The sequence below is a fragment of the Haliotis cracherodii genome, unplaced genomic scaffold, assembly GCF_022045235.1.
Source record: "Haliotis cracherodii isolate W230 unplaced genomic scaffold, xgHalCrac1.p SCAF_2, whole genome shotgun sequence".
NCBI lineage: Eukaryota > Metazoa > Mollusca > Gastropoda > Lepetellida > Haliotidae > Haliotis > Haliotis cracherodii.
Window position 1 is genome coordinate 2538053 of NW_027266275.1, and position 27311 is coordinate 2565363.

At 42.8% G+C, this 27311-nt stretch overlaps 2 protein-coding genes across 2 annotated transcripts in view; one reads left to right on the forward strand and one right to left on the reverse strand.

Annotated features, from left to right (window-relative positions):
• The first annotated feature begins 2322 nt into the window (after positions 1 to 2322).
• Positions 2323 to 27311, forward strand: part of LOC139469434 (uncharacterized) — a 29948-nt gene continuing 4959 nt past the window's right edge. The window contains exons 1-13 of the mRNA XM_071251600.1: positions 2323 to 2397; positions 4794 to 4848; positions 13993 to 14165; positions 14346 to 14427; positions 15538 to 15686; positions 18326 to 18431; positions 18901 to 19082; positions 19586 to 19643; positions 20110 to 20300; positions 20771 to 20834; positions 21417 to 21592; positions 24130 to 24232; positions 27052 to 27263. Of these exons, the coding sequence (XP_071107701.1) occupies positions 4809 to 4848; positions 13993 to 14165; positions 14346 to 14427; positions 15538 to 15686; positions 18326 to 18431; positions 18901 to 19082; positions 19586 to 19643; positions 20110 to 20300; positions 20771 to 20834; positions 21417 to 21592; positions 24130 to 24232; positions 27052 to 27263 (1536 nt within the window). The 5' untranslated portion in view covers positions 2323 to 2397; positions 4794 to 4808. The remainder of the gene's footprint in view (positions 2398 to 4793; positions 4849 to 13992; positions 14166 to 14345; positions 14428 to 15537; positions 15687 to 18325; positions 18432 to 18900; positions 19083 to 19585; positions 19644 to 20109; positions 20301 to 20770; positions 20835 to 21416; positions 21593 to 24129; positions 24233 to 27051; positions 27264 to 27311) is intronic.
• On the reverse strand, positions 5880 to 7077 carry LOC139468888 (uncharacterized). The gene has a single exon (XM_071251021.1). The coding sequence runs from the start codon at positions 6942 to 6944 to the stop codon at positions 5982 to 5984; it is 963 nt and encodes a 320-aa protein (XP_071107122.1). The 5' UTR covers positions 6945 to 7077; the 3' UTR covers positions 5880 to 5981.

Here is a 27311-nt window from a genome sequence, read left to right on the forward strand (position 1 = left end):
GATCTCACAATGCACCTCTTGTTTTCCGAAAAGCTGCATCCAAGCTTTCAAATGCACAGGTATATTCAAATGGCCGAGTCAACACTTGCTTCTTAACGATACAATAGGGGACGAGGGGAATCCCCCTTCGACTCCCACGAGGAAGTTCCCCGTGGCGAGGTCACGTGGTAACCAAACCACTCGAATCCAGGCATGCGTTCAATAATAGCCCGAGGCGCTTTCTGAGCGCTTACTTAGCGTTCTCCGCGGACGTTCGAACGATGTGTCAACTGCCGCCGGCAGAGGGCGCGGTTTTCAAAATGGCGTAATTTAGCAATATTGTTGAACATTGTGTATGTAAAGTTTTATTGTTTAGAATAAAGAAAGAATAAAATTACCGTTAGTTAGACGGTCACCGATTAGATAACACAACTTTATTTTATGGCATTATCGTGATATACGTCGGACCGAACTCTTGTAATCCTACCGACTTATTTAACATAGGAAAATAAAAGTATGGACTGATTGTGTTGTTTCGCCGCTGATTGCGTACAGCCAATTGTCAGTGACACTTGACACTGAGTGAGATTTCGCAGTTCGCTATACACGTCACTAATAAGTGGTGGATGGGCCTTGTCGGTGATCCGATATCAGTTCGCTATATCCGTTAGTTCGCTGTAGAGAGTTCGTTATGTACGTAAATTTTATATGATAATATAAAGGAGATAAATCGGCACCAAACGGCTTATTAAATGCAGCTATGTTTACTCAAGCGTGGTCGGACAGTTGCACGGGTACGTGTGATGTAATGTATTGCACAAACTTGCACCGAGGGTGGCGATTTTTGTGTTTAGATTTAGAGAAACGGGGAGGTCTTCACACAATGCAACCAGAGAGGAATGAATGACAAAACCGATGAAATCAATGATGCAAAGGTAACCCACCCACGCTACCCCAACCAATTCAAACCGAACATGCCCCTCCCGATCTATCAGACCCCCACCCAAGCCATCCTACCTGATCCGACAGACCAATCCCATCCGATCCACCAGACCCCACCCGATCCACCAGACCCACCCCATCCGATCTACCAGACTTAATGTCTGTTATATATCTCAGTGGCTTATTGTTTTTCTTACTCTGCAGGTAGGGATCTAGGTAAACATTTAACTCAAAGCTGGTTATTCAAAACGGCAACGCCGAATGGACGTAAAAGGCATAATAGTGGAGAAAATTAACTGTATGCACGAAATACACCCACCACCCACAACCTGCATACAAATGTATGTGTGTGTTCCACAGCTGTACTCCTGCAAGTGATGGACCACACAATCCAGTGACACGATGACGCGTTGTCATCAGCAGAAACATCGACCCAGGTCAAGCAAACGTCAAACGTCGACGCCAGAGAATAAACAATTTCCATTATGCGCCGAAAGATATTCCATTGAACGTAAAAGGCAAAGTAGGGTAGAACAATTATATGAATGGATCACTGTGTTCTCGACAAGGGTCAACATGTCCTGACCTACTGGCAGCACCTGCCACTCTAACAGCCTGCATAAAACTTGAACGTGTGTTACCCAGTACAACACTCTACCATACAACAATGCCAGCACATGGCTGTATAGTCTGTACAACTTGTTTGGTTGTTTGTAGTTTAACGCCACAATATTGCAATGTTGCAGATATTCGATGACGGTCTGTAAATAATCGAGTCTAGACCAGACAAGCCAGTATTTGATATCATGAGCATCGTACTTCGCAATTGAGATACAGTGACATGAATCCACCAAGCCAGCAAGCCTGACTATCCGATCCCGTTAGTCGCCTCTTACGACAAGCATTGTCGCCTGTTACGACAAGCATGGGTTGCTGACGACCGATTCTATACTCTATACAAAGTTACTGTGTATGCATGCGGGTACGTGAATGACATATTAAAACGCCTGCAGATCTGACAAAGAATAGTTTCCACCCGTGGCTGCACAAACTCTTTTCAAAAAGTGAAAAAAAAATAGCTCACATACATGCACCGTACATTTCTCAGTAGATACGCTGGCCAGATAACGAGTTATTAAACGTCAGATTAGAACGATAGAATAATACAAGCGAAAAAATCCTTTCAATATTAATAAAAAATCACTGCTAAAAGCAGGATCTATTGTACGATTCCAGCTATATCATGTGCATGGGTAGGTGAATCACTATCAAAAAGTGATTATGGTAGGTGTTCGGAATAAAGGGCTGAGGGGGGTCTCCCAATTCCAAGAATTCATGTGTAAATGCTTTTCGTGGAACTACCCATGGTACTTTTATGGCAGTATAAAGCCAGCACCGCGACATACGGCGGCGCACAACCACAAGGTGCAAGTGAAGGCAGGTGCACCTGCAGCACAACAAGAGACTGGCCGTTATGTGAGTATTGTAGAGTTCATCATAGTTCGCGCAGTGAGGTGGCCGAGTAAAGCGTTGTCTCTTCACACCAAAAACCCGGGTTCGATTCTAAAGTGTGGTTGCTGAGTGGGTTAGATCGCTGATTAGGCACCTCACTCTGAGGGTGTGGGTTTGAATCCCCAATTAGTACTTTGAGGAGTTTGATATAACAATTGGTTGATGAAGAATTGCTTTCACATCACTTCTCTGTACCTCTCAGTGTGCATAGTGAACTTGGAAGATAGCCTCATTTCAGAAAATGCATGTATTTCTGTTTTTATTAACGAAAACAAATGACTTAAATCCTTATGGAACTGAATTGTGAAGCCCTAACTCAATCCGTTTTGAACATGTATCACGGTCACAAATATCCGTGGTATATTTGTACTATACACACTGCTGTAGTGCTACATACATGGAGGTGCCACCTACCTATTGTTCAAGGACCTCATATAGATAGTGACCACTTCCGTGGTCTAGTGGTAGAGCGTCCTCCCGGAGAGCGGAAGATCCCCGGCCGCATCATACCAAAAGACGTTAAAAGATGGTACTTGTTGTTACCCTGTCTAGCGCTCGGCATTAAGGGGCTAAACCAAGGACTGGTCGGCTCGGAGTCAGTATAATGTGTCTTAGAGGGGTATTCATGTTAAACTACGGCATGGTATCTCAATGTGCAAGCACTATAAATTGGCATCAGTCCAGACTAGTACAAGCAGCCACACACACACACACACACACACACACACACGCACACACACAAACACGCACGCACACACACAAACACACGCACACACACAAACACACACACACGCACACACAAACACACACAAACACACGCGCACAAACACACACAAACACGCACACACGCACGCACGCACAAACACGCACACAAACACACACATACAAACACACGCACACACACACAAAGACACACGCACACACACAAACACACGCACACACAAACACACACACACACACACACACACACACACACACACGTCAAGAGGTTTTATTGTACTTTAGGCCTCCGGCCCATACACAAAACAAGAGTACAAAGAGATAATAACCGTGAGTACAACTGCTGCAGACAATACATATGTGGAAACAATTATTTTACGAAGTGACTTCACGATACTATAAGATTCTTGCGCCGAGAAGGTGCATGATGAACAAAAAGTGCTAACCTCAGAATTGTTTTTCCATCATTAGAATACAAATTTGATAAACACAGGTATTTCTGTGGAATACATGCTTCCCTTAAATCAGTATAAACAGTACAAACAAGCGGTATATGAAGTTCATCCTCTATACAAGTTTGACAGAAAGGACACAATCTCATTGGCTTCGGTATAGGACGATGTCCACCATTCTGTCAGACATCCCGAGACGAAATCTTGAATATGTTATGCGCAGAGATTTGCATGTTATAACATTTAAATACAAGTCAGGTTCAATCATCGATTTAAAAGATGACATGACATATCTTGAACTGTTTTCAAGTGTCGATCTCCAATCCTGCTGAAACATATCTAGTGACTTTCTATGGAATAATCTTAAACAATCATGTTTATTACCGTCACTTTGGTACAACCACGCATAACCGAAACCGGTGTCATCGCTGATTTACGGTGGTTCATCCATGTCATTTTCACAGCTATTTTGTCTTTTACGCCAAATGGAATCTGTTTCGGAGGCTAATCTAGACTTGAGTTGACAACTGAAAATCAACCACTCAATTAATTTTGACTGATCACCATTCCCTCATATTCATTCATAATGCAGTCTGGAAATAATCACCAGAACACCTGCTGTTGTAGAGCTGTCCCTTTAGGAGGTGACGTATGTGAAAGTCGAGTGCAGAATTTGTTCTATCTGGTTCTCATAGAGATGACCTTGACTACACCCTCAGATTCTCTTCGAGTATTGACCCGTGAAGATCTACCCGGGGTGGAATAGGTCTTCAGCAACATATGCTTACCCTAAAAGGCGACTATGCTTGTCGTAAGAGGGATCGGGTGGTCGGGCTCGCTGACTTGGTTGATGCATATCATCGTATCCCAATTGCGTGGATCGATGCTCATGATGTCAATCACTGGATTGTCTGGTCTAGACTCGATTGTTTACAGACCGCCGTCATAGCTGGAATATTGCTGAGTGCGGCGTTAAACAACAAACAAAGAAACAAAACAAATTTCAGAGTATTGTATATACAGTTTGTCTTGCAATGACGCTGAAACACAGGACCACAATACAAATCCTAAGAATTAAGTGTCACGTTTTGACACGTTTTAAAGCTTCACTGGTGCAATACTATTGACTTGAATAGACCTGAGAGGGTTTACACTGATGTTTATGTTTTCCATGCTGTCATGTTCCAGTGCACAGAGCTCACGATGGGCGTTGTTGTGTCGTGCCCCGTTCACCCAGCTGAAAGTAAGTAGAACCATTTCTGGATTTATTTGTTTGTTGTTTAACACATCACTTCGTAATATATGAGGGCGGTCTGTAAATAATCGAGCCTGGACCAGACAATCCAGTGCTTGACCTCATGAGCATCCATCTACGCAATGACATGCATCATCCAAGTCAGCGAGCCTGAGTTCGTGAAGACCAATTCTAACCAGGATCTTTACAGGTGAAGCGTTTCTGTAAGGGCCAATGATGCCTTTCATTTTGAATTGTTTTGTACCATCGGTGCTTTGTAAGGACACTTTACTCCACGCCCTTAGGCCGAATTGGAGAGTACTAATGTAAGTACTACAGCATTCGAGGGGCATGATAACGTTTTCAGCCTAGGATATCAAAGAGAGAGAATGTCTGGGATATCAAGTTTATAGTCATGCCTACGTGTGACTTATCTTAGTCTTGACCTGTGTTTGTTGTTTCATCTTTCACAATGTGGCGTGCTACAGTCAGTGAACTGAATTCGACTCCGAGGTATCCTATTCTTTAGCATTTAAATGGACAAAGCTGAGTTTATAGCAGTCATCAAATTATATATCCTAGATGGCCAATTACTAAAGAATATTGATGTACAGCTGCATGCTGTGTGTGGAGACCTGCCCCGTGACATGTAACCATTGAATGTAGATTGGCTTGGGAGATAGACAACATTGACCCCGTCCACAACCTGGCACTGAACAATAGCCACAGTACATTCCTTGAGTTAGAAGAGAACACAGGCTTCTAGTATGTGCCACTAGAAATAATCCTCAATGAACATTTATCGCATGTTCCTTGATTGCAATTTTGTTAAAAGAAGGCTACGCAGGTCACCCGAAGGTTTCCCAGGTCTAATGCCCTGTTAACCAGATGTAATTGCCACCAAGAAGGTTTTTATTTGAGGCTAGTGATAGGTGATGAGACCTGGACTATTGACAGACCAGGATTTGACCTGGCACAAAACAGGGATACCTGACCTGGAGAATAGATGGAGGCAGTGTATTGATCTGCAAGGGTACTCGAAGAAGAAGAAGTCTTTATTTGTACCAAGGCCACTGGCCCATATACAATACATACATTTGAAATAGTGTGGTACATGAAAAAAGGTAATGTCAGGTACAAATTTACAGATTTACAGGCTTTTCATAATTACGTCTTCTTTCATAGCTGTAATACAGGTATTTACATAGTTTTCCAAGTAATTGTTTACACGAAGATGACAGTAGCGTTTTAAATTTATGCATATTTGGATTATTGCAAAATGTTGTTGGTAAATACAGATGTCTAATATCGTTGTAATATTCACATTCTAAAGTAAAATGATATTCATTCTCTATACTTGTTTCACATATGGGGCAGAGTCGTAAACGTAAGTCAATATCAGCCCATCTACCTTCGTTTACCTTAAGTCTTAGTAGCCCGGCTCTAAGCCTTATCAAAACATTTCGATATTTTATTTCAGTAATAATGGAAAGGTATTTTTCTGGTTCCAGGAGACTTTTAAATTCTTTATACAGAATGTACCTAGAACTAGCCTTGATAGTACTATTCCCTGATTGGTAGAACATATTTATCAAAACGTTTTTAAAACTATTCATGAATGATGGCTTGTCGCCAACAGCTTGACTGAGCCAAACTACTCCGAATCCGTGAGAAAATAATATGGAACGAATAGAAGAAGCATAGTTATGACGACCACACTTGTCGTTATATACAAGCATATTATAAGATTTTCTTGGTATCCTATCTTCGTCCATTTCAATCAGTTTTAGCCAATACTTTACAGAACGACACATAGCATTTACATGTAGTGGGTACCGACCGCATTCCCCATACACAATAGCATTTGGGGTTTGCAAACCAACGTTAAGAAACTTCTTACAAGCCATAATATGCACTTGTTCTATTTTTTCAAATCTGTCTACACCCCATATTTCCGCACCATATAAAAGAATAGGTTGAATCTGAGTATCAAATATTTTAAAGAAAACTGAAGTGTCAACAAAACCAATCTTCCGTAGATTGCGAAATATTTCCATTAAAGCTCGTTTACCCCTTGATGCTAGATCTGAAACACATTGGTTCATCTTTGATGTATATGAGAATACAAACCCAAGATATCTATAGGAGTTGGCGGTTGAAATACGTTTGCCTTTATAGAACCATTTCTCATGAACAGATAACCGCCCTCCTCGTCTAAATACAACAACACTCGTTTTATCTAAATTAGCCGTTAATCCATGTGAATCTGCAAAGTTATCAAGAATATTAAGTTGGTTCTGTAAACCAGCTACTGTGTCAGAGACAAGAATAACATCGTCGGCAAACAATAATAATATTTCAAACAAGTCAGGAAATAATTGTACGCCGTGTTTCCTATGTGATGAAACATCATTTGACAGTTCATTGATGAAAAAGGAAAATAATAGAGGGCTTAATATACAGCCTTGTTTAACTCCGTTAGGACAATCAAAATATTCTGTATAAATGTTATCATTACATCTCACACACGCTTTCACGGAGGCATAGATTCCCTTAAGTGCTCTCATCATCTTTCCACCCAAGCCTACATCGTGCAGACACTCCCATAGTTTAAGATGATTTACTGAATCAAAGGCTTTTTTAAAATCCACAAAAGCAACGTATAATTTCCCTTTTCTTTTCGATAAACATTTGTTAACAATTGCATTCAACGTGCATATGTGGTCAGCAGGAGAATATCCCTGTCTAAAGCCTGCTTGTGTCTCGGGTAATTTACTTCCGGGTAATATTAGCCCAGTTTGTAAGTCTAGAGTTTAAGACACTTGTGTAAACCTTACTAATTGTACACAATAGAGATATCCCTCTAAAGTTATCTGGATTATTTTTGTTACCTTTCTTATGTAGTGGAAGGATAATAGCTTTCGTCCAGTTCTGAGGGAATAATCCAGAATCAAATAACTTATTGAACAAATTTCGTAGGAAAGGAGTTATTACATTTTCACAACATTTTAACATTTCAATGACCACGTCATCAACACCAGGGGATTTGCCATTCTTTAAACGATTTATAGCCTTGTGGATTTCTGAGTCGGTAATCGGCGACTCCAAAATACACTGGTCACACTGTTATTCTTTGTTTCCCTACGACCTGATATACTCCGTAACTCTTTCCAAAATGTGGTTGAATCAGATAGAGATAGCTTTAGTTTTGTTTGTGTCATAAATTGATAGTTTGATTTTGCTGTTCTGCAAACATGTTTATACTTGTTTGTCATTTTACAAAAGATTAACTTATTTTCGTTAGATTTCTTCTCTTTGAATTTCCTCATGTATCGCCTCGCTTCCCGTTTTGCTCGTCTGCATTCACTATTATAAAACCCCGTATTTCGGGGTGAACTTTTAACACAAGGTACCTTCATACAGTCAGCGACACAAAGAACAACATTAACAAATTTTTCGAGGGCAAGATTGAAATCAAAAGTTAAAAGATCGATGAGCTCGTTGAAGGATGGACATAGATTTGTTATACTTCCTATAAACACATCACGCTTACGAGGGTTCCATTTATATTTGTGTATTTTGGTGGAAAGATAATCATCACTTGTAGATATTTTAGGGAGAAATATGTCCAAATGTAGACATACAGGCATATGTTTTGACTCAACTCTTGTATCCACAAACATGGATTGACAACAATTGTGAACATTAACTGAACCTACAAAAAAATCGATTACGCTACATCCTTGATCTGCTATGTAAGTGAAACTACCCTCTTTGTCTCCAGTTGTCCTGCAGTTGAAGATATATAAATCATGAGTGAAATACAGTTCCAGTAGCTTACGACCAAAAGCGTTTACAAAACTATCACATGACTGTCCCTTTTCTACAGGAACAGGTGGGTCTTCGGGAAAAGCTGCATTGTTGAGGCCAGGTGTAATTAGTGTCTCTGGTGGGTTGTTTCCCCCGCCTACACGGGCATTCAGGTCCCCACAGATGATGACCTCACAGTCTAAGTCACTATGCTCAATCAACCACTGGTCAACCAATTCAATGGCGGTTGCCTTTTCTGCTGCAACGTAGAATGTTGAGCCAATGGGAGGAACATACATTCAAAATAATAACAGGTTTTTGCCAAGAGTTGAGAAATTATCAAATTTAATGCATACGACATTGTGTATATCTAATTCAATCTGTTGGCAGTGCAGGTCTATACGGGTCTTAACCAACAACGTTACACCGCCTGACAGTGTACCAGCCTTAGCTAGCCTATGAGCTTTTGCAATATATGTGTCATAAGCTGACAGCTGAGGTATGGATAATGCATAGTCAATAAATGTTTCAACTAGACATATGATTTCGAAGCCTTTTATGTAATCTAAAAAGTCTAGATCGTCTGTTTTGGAAAGAAAACCTTCAATATTCCATGTAACTATTTTGAGGTTTGATATGGAAATGGAATGTTCTGCACCTGATAATTCAGAAGTGATGGTAGGGGCCGGGCCGTATCCCTAGCTACTGTTCGCGGTAGCACTGTGCTCGGAATTGCTGTGTTACAAACTCACGACAGGCTACCCGTGAACACCACAGTACAATGATACCCCTTGAAGATCACAATACAATGAAACCCCGTGAACACCGCAGTACAATGATACTCCGTGAACACCACAGTACAACGATACCCCGTGAAGCCCACAGTACAATGAAACCCCGTGAACACCGCAGTACAATGATACTCCGTGAACACCACAGTACAATGATACCCCGTGAAGCCCACAGTAGAATGATACCCCGTGAAGGCAACAGTACAATGATACCCCGTGAAGGCCACAGTACAATGATACCCCGTGAAGCCCACAGTACAATGAAACCCCGTGAACACCGCAGTACAATGATACTCCGTGAACACCACAGTACAATGATACCCCGTGAAGCCCACAGTAGAATGATACCCCGTGAAGGCAACAGTACAATGATACCCCGTGAAGGCCACAGTACAATGATACCCCGTGAAGCCCACAGTACAATGATACCCCGTGAAGCCCACAGTAGAATGATACCCCGTGAACACCACAGTAGAATGATACCCCGTTAAGACCACAGTACAGTGATACCCTGTGAAGCCCACAGTAGAATGATACCCCGTTAAGACCACAGTACAATGATACCCCGTGAACACCACAGTACAATGATACCCTGTTAAGACCACAGTACAATGATACCCCGTGAACACCACGGTACAATGATACCCCGTGAACACCACAGTACAATGATACCCCGTGAACACCACGGTACAATGATACCCCGTTAAGACCACAGTAGAATGATACCCCGTGAACACCGCAGTACAATGATACTCCGTGAACACCACAGTACAATGATACCCCGTGAAGCCCACAGTAGAATGATACCCCGTGAAGGCAACAGTACAATGATACCCCGTGAAGGCAACAGTACAATGATACCCCGTGAAGCCCACAGTACAATGAAACCCCGTGAACACCGCAGTACAATGATACTCCGTGAACACCACAGTACAATGATACCCCGTGAAGCCCACAGTAGAATGATACCCCGTGAAGGCAACAGTACAATGATACCCCGTGAACACCACAGTAGAATGATACCCCGTTAAGACCACAGTACAGTGATACCCTGTGAAGCCCACAGTAGAATGATACCCCGTTAAGACCACAGTACAATGATACCCCGTGAACACCACAGTACAATGATACCCCGTTAAGACCACAGTACAATGATACCCCGTGAACACCACGGTACAATGATACCCCGTGAACACCACAGTACAATGATACCCCGTGAACACCACGGTACAATGATACCCCGTTTAGACCACAGTACAATGATACCCCGTGAAGGCCACAGTACAATGATACCCCGTGAACACCACGGTACAATGATACCCCGTGAACACCACGGTACAATGATACCCGGTTAAGACCACAGTACAATGATACCCCGTGAACACCACAGTACAATGATACCCCGTTAAGGCCACAGTACAATGATACCCCGTGAACACCACAGTACAATGATACCCCGTGAACACCACAGTACAATGAAACCCCGTGAAGCCCACAGTAGAATGATACCCCGTGAACACCACAGTACAATGATACCCCGTTAAGACCACAGTACAATGATACCCCGTGAAGCCCACAGTACAATGATACCCCATGAACACCGCAGTACAATGATACTCCGTGAACACCACAGTACAATGATACCCCGTGAAGGCCACAGTACAGTGATACCCCTTGAAGCCCAAAGTAGAATGATACCCCGTGAACACCACAGTACAATAATACCCCGTGAACACCACAGTACAATGATACCCCGTGAAGACCACAGTAGAATGATACCCCGTGAACACCGCAGTACAATGATACTCCGTGAACACCACAGTACAGTGATACCCCGTGAAGCCCACAGTAGAATGATACCCCGTGAAGGCAACAGTACAATGATACCCCGTGAAGGCCACAGTACAATGATACCCCGTGAAGCCCACAGTACAATGAAACCCCGTGAACACCGCAGTACAATGATACTCCGTGAACACCACAGTACAATGATACCCCGTGAAGCCCACAGTACAATGATACCCCGTGAAGGCAACAGTACAATGATACCCCGCGAAGGCCACAGTACAATGATACCCCGTGAAGCCCACAGTACAATGATACCCCGTGAAGCCCACAGTAGAATGATACCCCGTGAACACCACAGTAGAATGATACCCCGTTAAGACCACAGTACAGTGATACCCTGTGAAGCCCACAGTAGAATGATACCCCGTTAAGACCACAGTACAATGATACCCCGTGAACACCACAGTACAATGATACCCTGTTAAGACCACAGTACAATGATACCCCGTGAACACCACGGTACAATGATACCCCGTGAACACCACAGTACAATGATACCCCGTGAACACCACGGTACAATGATACCCTGTTAAGACCACAGTAGAATGATACCCCGTGAACACCGCAGTACAATGATACTCCGTGAACACCACAGTACAATGATACCCCGTGAAGCCCACAGTAGAATGATACCCCGTGAAGGCAACAGTACAATGATACCCCGTGAAGGCAACAGTACAATGATACCCCGTGAAGCCCACAGTACAATGAAACCCCGTGAACACCGCAGTACAATGATACTCCGTGAACACCACAGTACAATGATACCCCGTGAAGCCCACAGTAGAATGATACCCCGTGAAGGCAACAGTACAATGATACCCCGTGAAGGCAACAGTACAATGAAACCCCGTGAAGCCCACAGTACAATGATACCCTGTAACGCCCACAGTACCATGATACCCCGTGAACACCACAGTAGAATGATACCCCGTTAAGACCACAGTACAGTGATACCCTGTGAAGCCCACAGTAGAATGATACCCCGTTAAGACCACAGTACAATGATACCCCGTGAACACCACAGTACAATGATACCCCGTTAAGACCACAGTACAATGAAACCCCGTGAACACCACGGTACAATGATACCCCGTGAACACCACAGTACAATGATACCCCGTGAACACCACAGTACAATGATACCCCGTTAAGACCACAGTAGAATGATACCCCGTGAACACCGCAGTACAATGATACTCCGTGAACACCACAGTACAATGATACCCCGTGAAGCCCACAGTAGAATGATACCCCGTGAAGGCAACAGTACAATGATACCCCGTGAAGGCCACAGTACAATGATACCCCGTGAAGCCCACAGTACAATGAAACCCCGTGAACACCGCAGTACAATGATACTCCGTGAACACCACAGTACAATGATACCCCGTGAAGCCCACAGTAGAATGATACCCCGTGAAGGCAACAGTACAATGATACCCCGTGAAGGCCACAGTACAATGATACCCCGTGAAGCCCACAGTAGAATGATACCCCGTGAAGCCCACAGTACAATGATACCCCGTGAACACCACAGTAGAATGATACCCCGTTAAGACCACAGTACAGTGATACCCTGTGAAGCCCACAGTAGAATGATACCCCGTTAAGACCACAGTACAATGATACCCCGTGAACACCACAGTACAATGATACCCCGTTAAGACCACAGTACAATGATACCCCGTGAACACCACGGTACAATGATACCCCGTGAACACCACAGTACAATGATACCCCGTGAACACCACGGTACAATGATACCCCGTTAAGACCACAGTACAATGATACCCCGTGAACACCACAGTACAATGATACCCCGTGAAGACCACAGTACAATGATACCCCGTGAAGGCCACAGTACAATGATACCCCGTTTAGACCACAGTACAATGATACCCCGTTTAGACCACAGTACAATGATACCCCGTTTAGACCACAGTACAATGATGCCCCGTGAACACCACAGTACAATGATACCCCGTGAACACCACAGTACAATGAAACCCCGTGAAGCCCACAGTAGAATGATACCCCGTGAACACCACAGTACAATGATACCCCGTGAAGCCCACAGTACAATGATACCCCGTGAAGCCCACAGTACAATGATACCCCGTGAAGGCAACAGTACAATGATACCCCGTGAAGGCCACAGTACAATGATACCCCGTGAACACCACAGTACAATGATACACCGTTAAGACCACAGTACAATGATACCCCGTTAAGACCACAGTACCATGATACCCCGTTTAGACCACAGTACAATGATACCCCGTTAAGACCACAGTAGAATGATACCCCGTGAACACCACAGTACAATGATACCCCGTGAAGGCCACAGTACAATGATACCCCGTGAAGCCCACAGTACAATGATACCCCGTTAAGCCCACAGTAGAATGATACCCCGTTTAGACCACAGTACAATGATACCCCGTAAAGACCACAGTACAATGATACCCCGTTTAGACCACAGTACAATGATACCCCGTGAAGCCCACAGTACAATGATACCCCGTTAAGGCCAGAGTACAATGATACCCTGTTTAGACCACAGTACAATGATATCCCGTTTAGACCACAGTACAATGATACCCCGTGAACCCACAGTACAATGATACCCTGTAAGATGTAACCTATTTCGTCTCTGTCAGCTTATCTATTGGAGATTGCAATCTTGAGTTGTGTGGTTTAGATACAGGCAACAATGTGCTCTTGGAGCTAGACGTGGCACTGGGAAAGGACCAAACAATCAAAGACAACAGGAAGGAGACAATAGGCGTGCTGAGACGTTTGCCCAAGCTTAAGAATGTTACCGAGAGGGATCTGGTGGACATTTCCATCCTTCTTCAAGAGGCAAAAGAAAAGGTACAACAATCACAAAGATTTTATCTTTGACTGAAAGATAATTAAAACTGTAATCTGGTGTCAGTCGGTACATGATTGAATTCACATTTTGTGGTGGATGAGGTGCTTAAAAGCACAGCGTTACTACAGTCACAAACTGAAAACGTCTATACAATGCATGTACTTTACCTCTGCTTGTAGAAAGCTAAGGCATTGCGGGGAGCAGCGTCTAACCTCGACAATGATGGCCGACTGACGCAGAAAGATATAGATGACCAGATACGTAAGTATATCTTACCAGAATTATCCCCGTCATTTTGAAGTTGATATATACTTATTTCAATACTTGCGGTAATATTTAGGTTTCCCCAGGCATTGGATAATTCAATTTGTTTACGCAAAGTTTTGATATTTGTTACATGCATTTCATCCTCCTATTACCACCTCAGTGGTCTGGTGGTAGAGCGTTGGCCCGGAAAGCGGAAGGTCCGGGGTTCGATCCCGGCCGCGTCATACGAAAGGACGTTAAAATATGGTACATGTTGTTACCCTGCCTGGCACTCAGCATTAAGGGGCTAACATATCCTCCACATATCCTCCACATATCTCCAATAAACCTTTTCTAAAGCTTTTTTGAGGCCTTGAATGTTGTTAACATGACGCCCTTCGATCTATTCGTAGAAAAAGCATGCTGGATTGTACCTAAAATGTATGGAGCTGCTGAAAATTTGCTCGACATAAAGGGAAAGTTAACTATAGGAAAGAGACGCGAACACTCTTTGATCCTCGTGGGGATTCCAGCTTACAATAAGCCTATGGTCGTAAAATGCAACTTAATGGATCGGTAGTCGTTAGTTTACAGTAGTATTGTGACAATTGCGCAAATTGTTCACTGTCGATAATGCTAGAATTTTAATATAGAAAGACTTAATGAATATGTCGAACAATAGCTGAGAGGTACACGAGGAGCCATCACTGATACGTTGATATATATATATATATATATATAATATAATTTCTACACGAAAAGTTCAGATTTGGTGTCTGTGATAATGCCAATATATTGTTAAAACCCGCGACCTCACTCAGCAGAACACCGCCTCCGTGGTCTAGTGGATAGAGCGTCTGTCCGGAGAGCCTGGAGCTTTGCATGAGGAGGCTAAAACAAGGACTGATTGGCTCGGAGTCAGTATACTGCGTGTGATTGGGTGGGGTATTCATGTTAAACTGCGACATGGTATCTCAGTAGGCTGGCACTACAAATTCGGCATTAGTCCGGACTAGTACAAGCAGGCACACACACAAGAATAATCTTGAACACGGCGTTAAACCGCATTTCACCTCACCTCACGCAACAGAACATTTTTTTAATATCAACTGTTATTGATTACAGGGAACCAGTCAGTTGTCAGGGTGATGAGGTCTACAACACCCGAAGAGCTAATGGCATCAATGATCAAATATTTCGCCTTGAACGGAGACGTGAAGGCGAAGGAGGGACAGACGTTTTACGCCTATCACAAACTATTGACACAGAGCAAGGTGAAACTAACGCTTGTTTTGTTGTTTGTGAAATCGTTTCTCGGCAGATCGTTTAGATTTGTTTTTGAATGCATACTTGACGCTGCAATGAAAAGTGTTCTTAGTTGCTCAAATCTCCTAGACTCCTACCATGCCTTTTACCTAGAAGACCCGTGAAGGTCCGGGGTAGAATTGGTCTTCAGCAACCCATGCTTGCCGTGAAAGGCGACTATGCTTGTCGTAAAAGGCGACTAACGGGATCGGGTGGTCAGGCACGCTGACTTGGTTGATGCATGTCATCGTATCCTTACTGGGTGGATCGATGCTCTTGATGTCAATCACTTGATTGTCTGATCCAGACTCGATTATTTACAGGACGCCTTTATATAGCTGGAGTATTGCTGAGTGTGGCGTTAAACAAGAATCAATCAATCTATCAATTTCACCTAGAAACATCTTAATTATATAATGTTCTGTCCTACGCCCCGAGTTTAAATTCGTCAAGAAACGCATAGGTGGTAGCAACATTTTCAAAAGTACATTTCGTGGATGTTGCAATATATACAGGCAAATAAAGTGTAGATGTTGTTTATTGATAAAATGTCACAAAACGGAAAACGGAAAACGTTTGACATTTGCATGATTCGCCTTCTTGAGAAACTGAAAGCAGTTTTCATGTGCTGGTCAAGTTAATGACACATATCGTTTTCATAAATCTTTCAGTTAACGAAGTGAAATATGTCCCTGACTCAATACTTAATTTTTCCAACTGAATATACTGAATATCGGCAACATGGCACCACTAGAGATCGCCCACGATCAGGGTGACCCAGCATCACCACAGCAGCCCTACATAGGCGTTTTTTTACCTCAACGTCAGCGACTTCAGCGGCTGCAGTGGTGACGATTTTATCCCTAATTGCTTCCCAAAGTTGGCGTTCCTTTTGGTGAAGTGACGAATCCCGTTTCCGTCTTCAATAGAGAAATGGACAGATCCTTGTGTACCCACGACGGAATGAACGTTGGAATGTTGCCTAGAAAAAGTCAATACATGTATATTCGGTGGATGTATCGTGATGTGAGTGGTCACATCTTATGGACGAAGAACAAATTTGTGTCTGCTTTACCGTGCTCTGCAATCACCAGACGCCGTTTTTCGGCATGACAGTCTGTTCTGATTTCCTGGCTAACAGACAGCAATGTTAATTTTCAGACACCTGACCGTTGCTGATTTATCCAACTATGTCCACCTTTTGTGTACTAGATAATTATTTGTCACGCTCCTGTCAAACTATACTGAACCGCAAAAGAAACGTCACCATGGCCAGATATATGAGAAACCTTATTTGTCCAAACACTGTAAACATACTTTGAGAGATATTAAAAAGATGAAACTTGGCAAAACTGATCATCAAGGTTGAAATTAAAGTGTCAAATGTTCCTAAGTGAAACACAACACTAGTCTCTGAGAAAATGCCATCACAAGTCAGTATCTCGTGTGTCCGCCATTTGTATTGATGATTGCCGTGCTACGTCGATACATGGAATGAATGAGGCGGTTGATGAAGGCCATAGGCACTTGACACCCGTCAGAGTAACGTCTGACATAGTTCAGCTGCAGTTGTCGGCCTTGGTCGGACGTCAATCAGCCGTCTTTGAATCTCGTCCCACAAGTGCTCAATGTGATTTAATTCGGGACTGGGGGCAGGCCACTGCATGGTTCTGATGCCACTCTGCCGGAGGAAGTCTCTCGCAGTGTAGGCACGGGCTTTATCATGCTGACACTCGTGGTTGCGGCGACGTGCCAAATGAGGTATGGCGTGTGGTCTCAAGACTTGATCAATGTTCCGAGCTGCTGTGACACCATTGCCTCTCCCTGGACCGATGTTCTAGAAGACCACAGGGCCGACCCTTTGTGCAAGACCAATTCCACCCCACACCATAATGCTCGCACCACCCAACGAGTCTCTCTCAACAACACACACATCTGAATAGTTTCCAACGGCGTCGCCAGACTCTCTCTCTCTCCCATCCGCTGTTGAGATATAGTAACGGCTCTCGTCTGAGAAGAGGACTCTTCTCCACTGCTTGTGGCACCAATGCTGGTGCTGTGTTGCCCACTGAAGAATGGGACCTCGGTGTGGCCTGTAACAGTGGAGGTGTCTGCTCGTCAATCGTCGACGCACGATGTCCGCACTAATGTGTCCCGTCGCACAATCTGACGACCCTGACGTCGGGTGGTAGCCCTTGGTCTTCCACTACGTGGTCAGTCACCTGTGGTGTTGGTGGTCTGGTACCGTAGCTGGAGCCTGTATATGGTCCTTACGTGGACTTGAAATGCATTACTTGGCGGGCGGTTTTGTAGCAATTCAATAACGAATGAATGTTATCCGATCTGGGTGGATTTTTATAGGGCAAGAAATGGGGGAACATTTCATTTCATTTCAATGTGCACGGAACTCACGTGCATCGGGTTACCATGGCCGTTGCCGTAATGCCTTTGGGCGATCGGTTTTATTGTCATCTGCTTTGTTTTTTATAAATCAAATTTCATTTTTTCGGACAAAGTAATGTTAAATTTGAGAAAATGCAACGTTTCTTGGGATGACGTTTCTTTTGCGGTTCACTATATTAATATTCATACCTATTTTGTTCTTTAGGAAAAAGGCGAGCACAAAGCGGTGTATGCAAAGGTTGCGGGAAATAAAGGTGTAACTGAAGAAGACATTGACCAGTGTCTCGCAGAGATCCACAGGATAATCACACGTATGTTGTTATAAACGCATCCTACTGCTTACCTGCCTGTAATCTCAAGACAAAATAACATTTAACATCCATACTCCTGCATGCATCTAATGGCAGGTACTTCCATAAATCCAAAGTCCAAAATGTATAATGTGCTTCTTGCAAGTGTGTGTATGTATTGCTCATGGTGCACCATTGTCTTGTTTGTTTAACGCCGCACTCAGCAATAATCCAGCTACATCTGTAAATAATCAAGTCTGGGCCACACAATCAAGTGATTGACATCATGAGCATCGATCCACCAAATTGGGATATGATTACATGCATCAACCAAGTCAGCGTGCCTGACCACCCGATCCCGTTGGTCGCCTCTTACGACATGCATAGTCGTCTTTTACGACAAGCATGGGTTGCTGAAGACCTATTCCGATGACCGGGATGATAATAATGTGTTACAGTCATAACTATTCGTATACAACTGATGTTACAGATCACGCTGCTATCGTGAAGATCAATCAAGCTATATCCAATCAAAAGGTGGATCCGAAGGACCTCATGGCCGCTTTACAGAACCCAGATGCTGAGCTAGACTTGCCTTCAGGGGGAACAGATGCAGAACCAAGCAGGGAAAGAGAATATCAGATACTGCTATGGGAAGCTTACACAGAGAAGGTACTCAGACAGACACACCTACGCCATAGTGGTACGGCAATTTGTAAATGCAGTTCTGCCCCTTAGTCGATTATATACAGGCCGTCGTCACACAGCTGTAATAGTACTTTGTGCCCCGTTAAATATCAGACACACATGACAATTTTCGGCGATATGACAGCAGCTTTATCAGAGATACGGTAACCAGGTCCTGACAAACTGGTCCTTTAGGTGGCCCAGTTGTAGAAGGCGCCACCATGCGCTTTGTTGATTCCCTTAGGCAATCAGTATACGCTCAATGTGGGTGCGAATCTGAGGTAGGGCCTGATAATTTGGGTGTTTATTTTGCACCCAAATCCTCTCATACATCCCCTTTACAACTGAGAAACAAATGATCTAATTAAGACAAATACCCGCATATACGAAATAAATAAGAAATATAATTGTATTTTACAATAAATATATTCATAAATATGAAGTCAAAATGATATACATATTTTGATTCGAATGACGATGTTTTACAGGTAGACAGTAAAACTGATGTCAGAATGGACAAACATGACATCCAAAGAGTACTATTAAGTAAGTAACTTTATTATTTGAGGGAATAATTTGATATACTTAAGAAAATAGATTCGTTAGAGAGACACCAGAAGGAAGACTTGTCGGAAAGCCTTACCCTCAAGGATCTAAATAATTATTTGACAAAATGTTTCAGGTTGGGATATACTAAAGAAAATAGATACGTTAGAAAGCGACCAGAAGGAAGACTTGTTGGAAAGCCTTACCCTCAAGGATCCAAATATGAATTATTTGACAAAATGTTTCAGGTCGGGATATACTTAAGAGAATAGAGACGTTAGAAAGCGACCAGAAGGAAGACTTGTTGGAAAGCCTTACCCTCAAGGATCTAAATAATTATTTGCCAAATTGTTTCAGGTCGGGATATACTTAAGAGAATAGCTACGTTGGAAAGCGACCAGAAGGAAGACTTGTTGGAAAGCCTTACCCTCAAGGATCTAAATAATTATTTGCCAAATTGTTTCAGGTCGGGATATACTTAAGAGAATAGCTACGTTGGAAAGCGACCAGAAGGATGAATTGTTAGAGAGCCTAAGGAAAGATGAATTGAACATTAGTGAATATCTTGTGGGCGACATGAACAAATCTGAAGAGTGGTGCTATCCAACATTAATTTTGAAGCGTGACACCGAAAAACAGACACCCAAAGATCCAAAGGTAAAAACAATTTCAAGATGATTTACAACAATGTAATCGATATCATATTTAATCACACAAGTTTACGTCAATGAACTCTTATCTCATATCGTACCATGCCTATTACTGTCAGAACAATAATGAGCACATCAATATCATAAATATAGCTTACGTAATAACATCTACTTTGTAGTATGTGTACATGGTCGTCTTTTGTACGTACGTGTGGGAGAGATTTGACAATTGGTATTGTGAGAAAAGGTACAGATAATCGGCGTGAAACTTGTGAGAATATCCGGGAAAGACCAAAATATTTTACCTAATGTTAATATCTCATAAGAAATAAATAACTCGTTGTCTTTGTTTATCGTACAATAAAGTACTGCATGGAGAATAAACATTGAGGGGCTGGTTTATTCTCCCTGCAGTTTTTTTAGTACGATAAACAACAGCCAGTCGTTTACTTCTTAAATATTTAATTCTCCTTCTAGGAAACCACCGGCGAGAATAGGTGCGAATTCCTGACTCGACGACAAATAAAAAACATTGTGAAAGGTAAGGCATGTCACATTTTTGGTACTATTTGAGCAGACTTCCTGTAGAAGGAATGTGAATGTGGAAGTGCACGCTGATGCACCGCATATTTCTCGGTTATTGCATCTAAAGGTTCATAGAAAGTGCCTCTCTGATCACGTACATCACCGACATACTGAATGATGCCTGATGATGTTACTCTGAGTAATTTAAAGGGACCCGTGAAGAACTGGGGTGGAATAGATCTTCAGCAATGCTCATGATGTCAATGACTGGATTGTCTGGGCCAGACTCGATTTTTTACAGACCGCCATCATATAGCTGGAATATTGCTGAGTGCGGCGTTAAACAACCAACCAACAAACCAGGTTTTCGCGAAAAGATAGGTTGTCCTGCTCCGTCGGTGGCACCGTCACAAGCGAAAGAAGCCCTTAGATATATTTGCCATCTAAACGCACCGAGAAAAGCGACAATTAGTTCCTGACCAATATTGCTGAGTGCGGTGTTAAACAACAAACAATACAATACATAGTAATTTAAAGGAAACCAAATGTGATTATAATCTCCTCATACTAAAACCACCAACCTATGCTTTTATTCCAGAATTCAAGGCAGTCTGGGATATACAGAGAAGGGATCAACAAGAGTTGGAAGAACATTGGGATCAAGTGCTTCGAGATGCCAACTTTCCTCCAGAGGTCAAAAAGACCCCGAAAGGTGCAGATTTTGTAAAGTTAGAGGGCTATCGCAAGCTGTTCAAAGACGAAGATGAATATCAGGTATCGCGTGAAATTGTTCTGATTTCATACATTTACATATATATATATACTAGCGGCATTAATTCATGTTCACTATAAAAATGACATTATAATACAAGTGCTATGGATTTTTCAGATCATCCATAATAATCACATGTGCAAACATTTTGTCATCATCATCCATGATGACCCTAAACATTGATATCCGGGCGGACGCTCTACCACTAGACCACGGAGGCGGTCTTATGAGTGCAAGGACTGTGAGGAATCGATTACGAGATCATAATATCCGACCGCGACGTCAAGCTGTACGTCCACGTCTGCTGCCACATCATCGACATCATGTAGGTTTTAGGTTACAGGACTGGAGATTTGTCCTGTTTACAGATTAGTCCAGGTTTCATCTTGACTGCAGTAATGGCCGTCAGCGTGCTTCTCGACATCAGATGGAACGTTACGCTGACGCGTGGATCGACGTTCTGCATTCGGTGGTGAAATCGTCACGGTGTGGGGAACAATATCTGTACATGACAGAATCACTGATGGTCATCGATGGAAGCTGGCCAGGGGTACGGTACCTTGACGAAGCCATCCGTCCTCCCGTCCCGTCAGATCCATGGACGTCACTTCACTTTACAGCGGACAATGCACACCCTCACGTTCCATGTCTGCTCACAGACTGCACTGGACAACGGAACATCCCCACACTCCCTTGGGCTGATAGTTCACCAGATTTGTCGACCATCATCTGTGGATGAAATGAAACGTCGTTTACGCCAACTTCCAAACCAACCGGTGACGTTGGTACAGCTGTGATAGGCCTTGGTCTAGATCTGAAATGACATCACACAAGCCTTCCTAAACCATCTTGTCACCAATGAGGCGCCTGCTAATGGTGACTAAACGCAATACAGACTTGTGAACTGCCAATTGTTTGTTTGTTGTTTAACGCCGCACGCAGCAGTATTCCAGCCTTATGACGGCGGTCGAATCTAGACCAGACAATCCAGTGATTGTCATGAGCATCGCTCTTCACAATTGGGATACGATGACACTATACCCCAAATCAGCGAGCCTAACCACCCGATCCCGTTAGTTGCCTCTTACGACAAGCATAGTCGCCTTTTACGGCAAGCATGGGTTGCTGAAAACCTATTCTACGCTGGATCATCACGGGTAGAACAGCCAATTTACCCTCCGCCACTTTCAGCCTCACTTGACGATTACAAACGGCATTTGTAGACACTGTCATTATGAATATATTGTTCTGTTATAAAATCGTTATTTGCGGATACATATTATTTCCCATGATTGTCAGTGACGCACGAGAAATTGTCCTTTCCTTGGTAACATCTCCTACTGAATGGACCCTTGTTTAATGGATCCATGGCTTAGACCTGTGTTTTTCTCAAGTTCAGCAACAGTAAAACGTATATCTGACAGTATAAGTTTTTCTATCTCCTTGATTGAATCTTCATTGATGAAAGTTGAGAGACAACCAGACCTAGGGTCATCATGAAGGCTTTTTTCCCCGGCCATAAACATAGCTGCCCAGCGTTTAACAGTGGAATAGCTAGGACACTTATCCCCATACACTTGTGACATGCGGTCATGAATTTCTTGGGGAGTACTTTTCACTGCTCTTGATGACTGCTCAGTACTCGTTATGTTCCATTTCTATGTCCATTTTGACCCCTATCAAGTTAAACTGGCTGTCACTATTATACAAACGGCCTCAACAGACCAAATACACTTGTAATGAACTATTCAGTGCACTACCTTGACTAGATCACTTTGTTGTGGCCCTTAGTTGAATGTTAGTCAGACTTAGAACTTTTTGACCAGCCCTCGTGGAACTCGTTAATAAGGAATTGTAAAATGACATTGTACTCACTATGTATGTAGTTAAGAAATACCGCCAGCAAATTTCTGCTCCATAGGGTGTTTCTAAGACGTTGCTATGACAACAAATACTATTAGTTGGACAACTAATTCACTTGATCGTATGCTGAATGCAACATTCATTAACATTTTTGATGACCAAACAAACCCATATTTTCCCAGGGTTGATTTTCATTGTTTTTCCAGGCTTCAATGCGCATAGTTAGTCATATTGTCATAGCAACCTGGTTGTTGTACTAAGCGGCCAGGTGTAATTATTTCCATGTCAGTTTATACAGGCTAAATGTTCATTGAAACGATCAAAAAGGGTATTATTCTGAACTTGCGAAGATTGCTTAGAGTGGCAATGATATGGGATTGGATATCTGGCCTTTCATAGAGAAGATGTGAAGCGACTTCTCCTGAATATTCGTTATTTCTTGAAAACACCATGCTATATACAAGCATTATATGGTTGGCTGTGTTTTTTTGAGCTTTTTCATAGATAGTTTTCTTGGTTCAAATCCAGATATTCATATGAAGGTTTGTAGGTATACACACGTCACAGCTTTTGAGCATATATTGTTTTCTTCTTTAAACATATTATATTGTACAGCAATATTTTTATATTGTAAAAAATAAATCCTTTACATAGTTTTGTTTATGCCTCATTGCAGAAAGAGCAGAAAGAACGACAAGAGAAAAAGGCCCCCACAGAGGCAACACGTGGATTTGAAAATCTTTTGAGACGGCAAGATGTCCAACGCATTATGTTTGAATGTAGGTAATTTTGTTCACGGAATTTACAATACATTCCTTAGGGTTATAACACAGGGAAATAGTGGGGATAGGCACGATCTCCAAATGTGGGAATGCACAGGGGACCTGCTAACCTGTTCACCGTGTTAGTTAATAATTGTTTCAGTTCTCTTTGTTATATAAATTGAAAATTGTATTTAGTTATCTTTGTTATGTAAATTGATATTTGTATTTAATTCTCTTCCTTAAGAAAGGGATGTGTTTGAAATTGTTTTGGTGTAAATTCATCCAATGTGAATTACTCTGGAATACCCAATTGAATACACTTTGCATACGTTGAGGAGTAAGAGCTTGATACACTTTGCATTGAATTTTATCGAAAACACACAACTGATTGTTTTACTATTATCATGATGCAAATATTTGATTCGAATATAAGACTTTAGTTGTTTTGGCCTCTATGACACTTCTGATGGACATGTTCATGGACTTTTCCAGTGTTCATATTATTTCCAATAATCATGTCTCGCGAAAGTCTCTGTCTAAATTACAAAACAAAGCTCAATATCCCATTAGATAATTCACTATATCGTTTGTCTGCGACCTTCCATCTAACGTCCATGAAGATGAGAGAGTGAGTGAGGTTAGGGCCGCTTTGAACACTATTTCAGTTTTATCAAGGCGTGTCAGTTTGATAGGGGAGAAATGTCCGAAGTTACGTCGGTTTTACCACTTGGTGAAGCCAACAAAGAAGGGTAAGGTGCTAACAAACCTAGAAACATATCTAGTCGACACCTTGGATTCAAACCCATGAAAGGTTTCCGGCGGCACAGCGAATCTTTTTTTTGCGGCGCCTTAGACTACTTGATCTCCCGCTACTTGGTCTGCCGCGTCCCAGTCCTGGAAGGAACATGTTGTGATATAAATAAAGCGACAAAACTCTTCCTAAACTACCGGGCAAAAGAAAGTTTTCACCGACTTCACTTGACCAAACACCAAAAACAAAGGCATATGTGAGATCTATGATGATTAATTTATAAACAGAAATCATTTTCCATGAATTATAATGAAAATACATTGTAATGCTGATATTGCATTCTCCGCAATACACAAAGAAAGAGTCAAGGGGGCCAAATTAAAAATTACAAAATCAGAGTTCATTGAAAAAGTGCATGATGAGTCAATTAATGACACAGTAGTCAGGTAACACGTCATCAATAGCGAGTCTGACCACCCTGGGCATCCATGCACGCCAACACATGCCTCCTCATTGACGTCGTCAATCGGCGGATAACGTCAACAGGAATCCTGTTCCATAAGTTCAACAGAGTCTGTTCAAGTTCCTGTCGGTTCGCTGGAGGCGGTACATGTTGTGTCAGCTGACGATCAAGATGATCCAAGAGATGTCCAATGGGGTTCATGTCTGGAGAACAAGGTGGCCAGGGCAATACGTTGACGTTAACGTTGTTCAGGTAGTCTTGAACAATTCGGGCGGTGTGAGACCTTGCGCTGTCTTGTTGCAAACTAATCCTCTTGGCTGATGTTGAATAAAGGGCACCACAACAGGTCTCAACACTTTATCCCTGTATCGCTGAGCATTCAGGTTTCCTCGGATGATAACCAGCCGTGTTGTAATCTGGCCACAAATGCCACCCCATACCATGACGCCTCCACCTCCAAACGGGTGAGCTTCTCTAATGCAGTTTGGCGCCAGTCGCTCTCCCCTTCGTCGAAAAACTCGAACTCTGCCAACGTTCCTGAACATACAGAACCGACTTTCATCTGTAAAGAGCACTCTCGCCCAGTCACTACGCTGCAACCGACGTACAGTTCGTGCCCATTGCAGTCTGCGTTGACGGTGTAGACGGGTCAAGGCCATTCCACGGAAGGGTCGGTAGGCTCGTATACCAGCCGTACGAAGTCGCCGAAGGACTGTTGGTCTGCTGATGACATGCCCTAGTGCTGTTGCCGCCGTTGACGTCGCCGTCACACATCTGTTTCGGAGGTGAATCTGCCGGATGTAGCGGTCTCCGGCCGGTGTTGTCACTCTCGGTCTTCCCGATCTTGGCCGGTCTTGAGTCTGTCCTGTCTGTTTGTAGCGGATTATCAACTTGCTAATGGTGGTCTAGGAGCAGTTGAATTTTCTGGCTATCTGACGTTGAGTAGCCGCCATATTGGCCACATCGATCGCTCTGTCTCGTTGCGCTTGTGTAAGTCTGGGCATATTCTTGGTGTTTGATTGCTTACTGAATGCCTGCTCTGTCCAACGTCGGTCTTTATGCCACAATCACGCACGTGCATTTGGACAAATGTCTCAAAATCAGGTTATGCATGATTTGGAAAGCTGCGTTCGAAAATCTGCGTTGTGGTTGTGGCATGTTGCATTTGGGCGAATGTTTTCTGTCTTTGTGGACTGTATGTACTGAGTAACCCTATCGCGCTGCAAGTATTCACATGTCGTAGTCACCCTGGTCTTTGTGGACTGTATGTACTGAGTAACCCTATCGCGCTGCAAGTATTCACATGTCGTAGTCACCCTGGTCTTTGTGGACTGTATGTACTGAGTAACCCTATCGCGCTGCAAGTATTCACATGTCGTAGTCACCCTGGTCTTTGTGGACTGTATGTACTGAGTAACCCTATCGCGCTGCAAGTATTCACATGTCGTAGTCACCCTGGTCTTTGTGGACTTAGTAACCCTATTCACATGTACACGTGTACAAGTCAGGGAACGTATATTCAGATGTTATCGCATATGCACATGGATATTGTTTTCCGTATCACGAGGTTGTATCGTAAATCTATTTGTAATGCATTAGTACTCCGGTGTTATATTTCAGTGTACCCTGCCATCATAGAGATAAATGAAGTGATAGAATCTTTCATCAAGGCCAAAAATGAGCCGGTGAAAGACATTGATCGTCTCCAGAAGAAATGTCTGACAGCCATAAGTAAGCAGTCCGCCCAACTGGTGAAGGGAACCCTTGTCAACAACAAACACAAAGGTTATTTGACACTGCTCTCTGGAAAAAGACAACCCAAAACAGGAAAGGTCAGGGCTTAAAACTTACTATTAGGTTTGTTTGTTTGCTTTAATTAA

What these genes read in the sequence shown, in the direction of transcription:
- LOC139468888 (XM_071251021.1), bottom strand. Translation starts at nt 6,944, where the DNA reads ATGAACCAATGTGTTTCAGATCTAGCATCAAGGGGTAAACGAGCTTTA.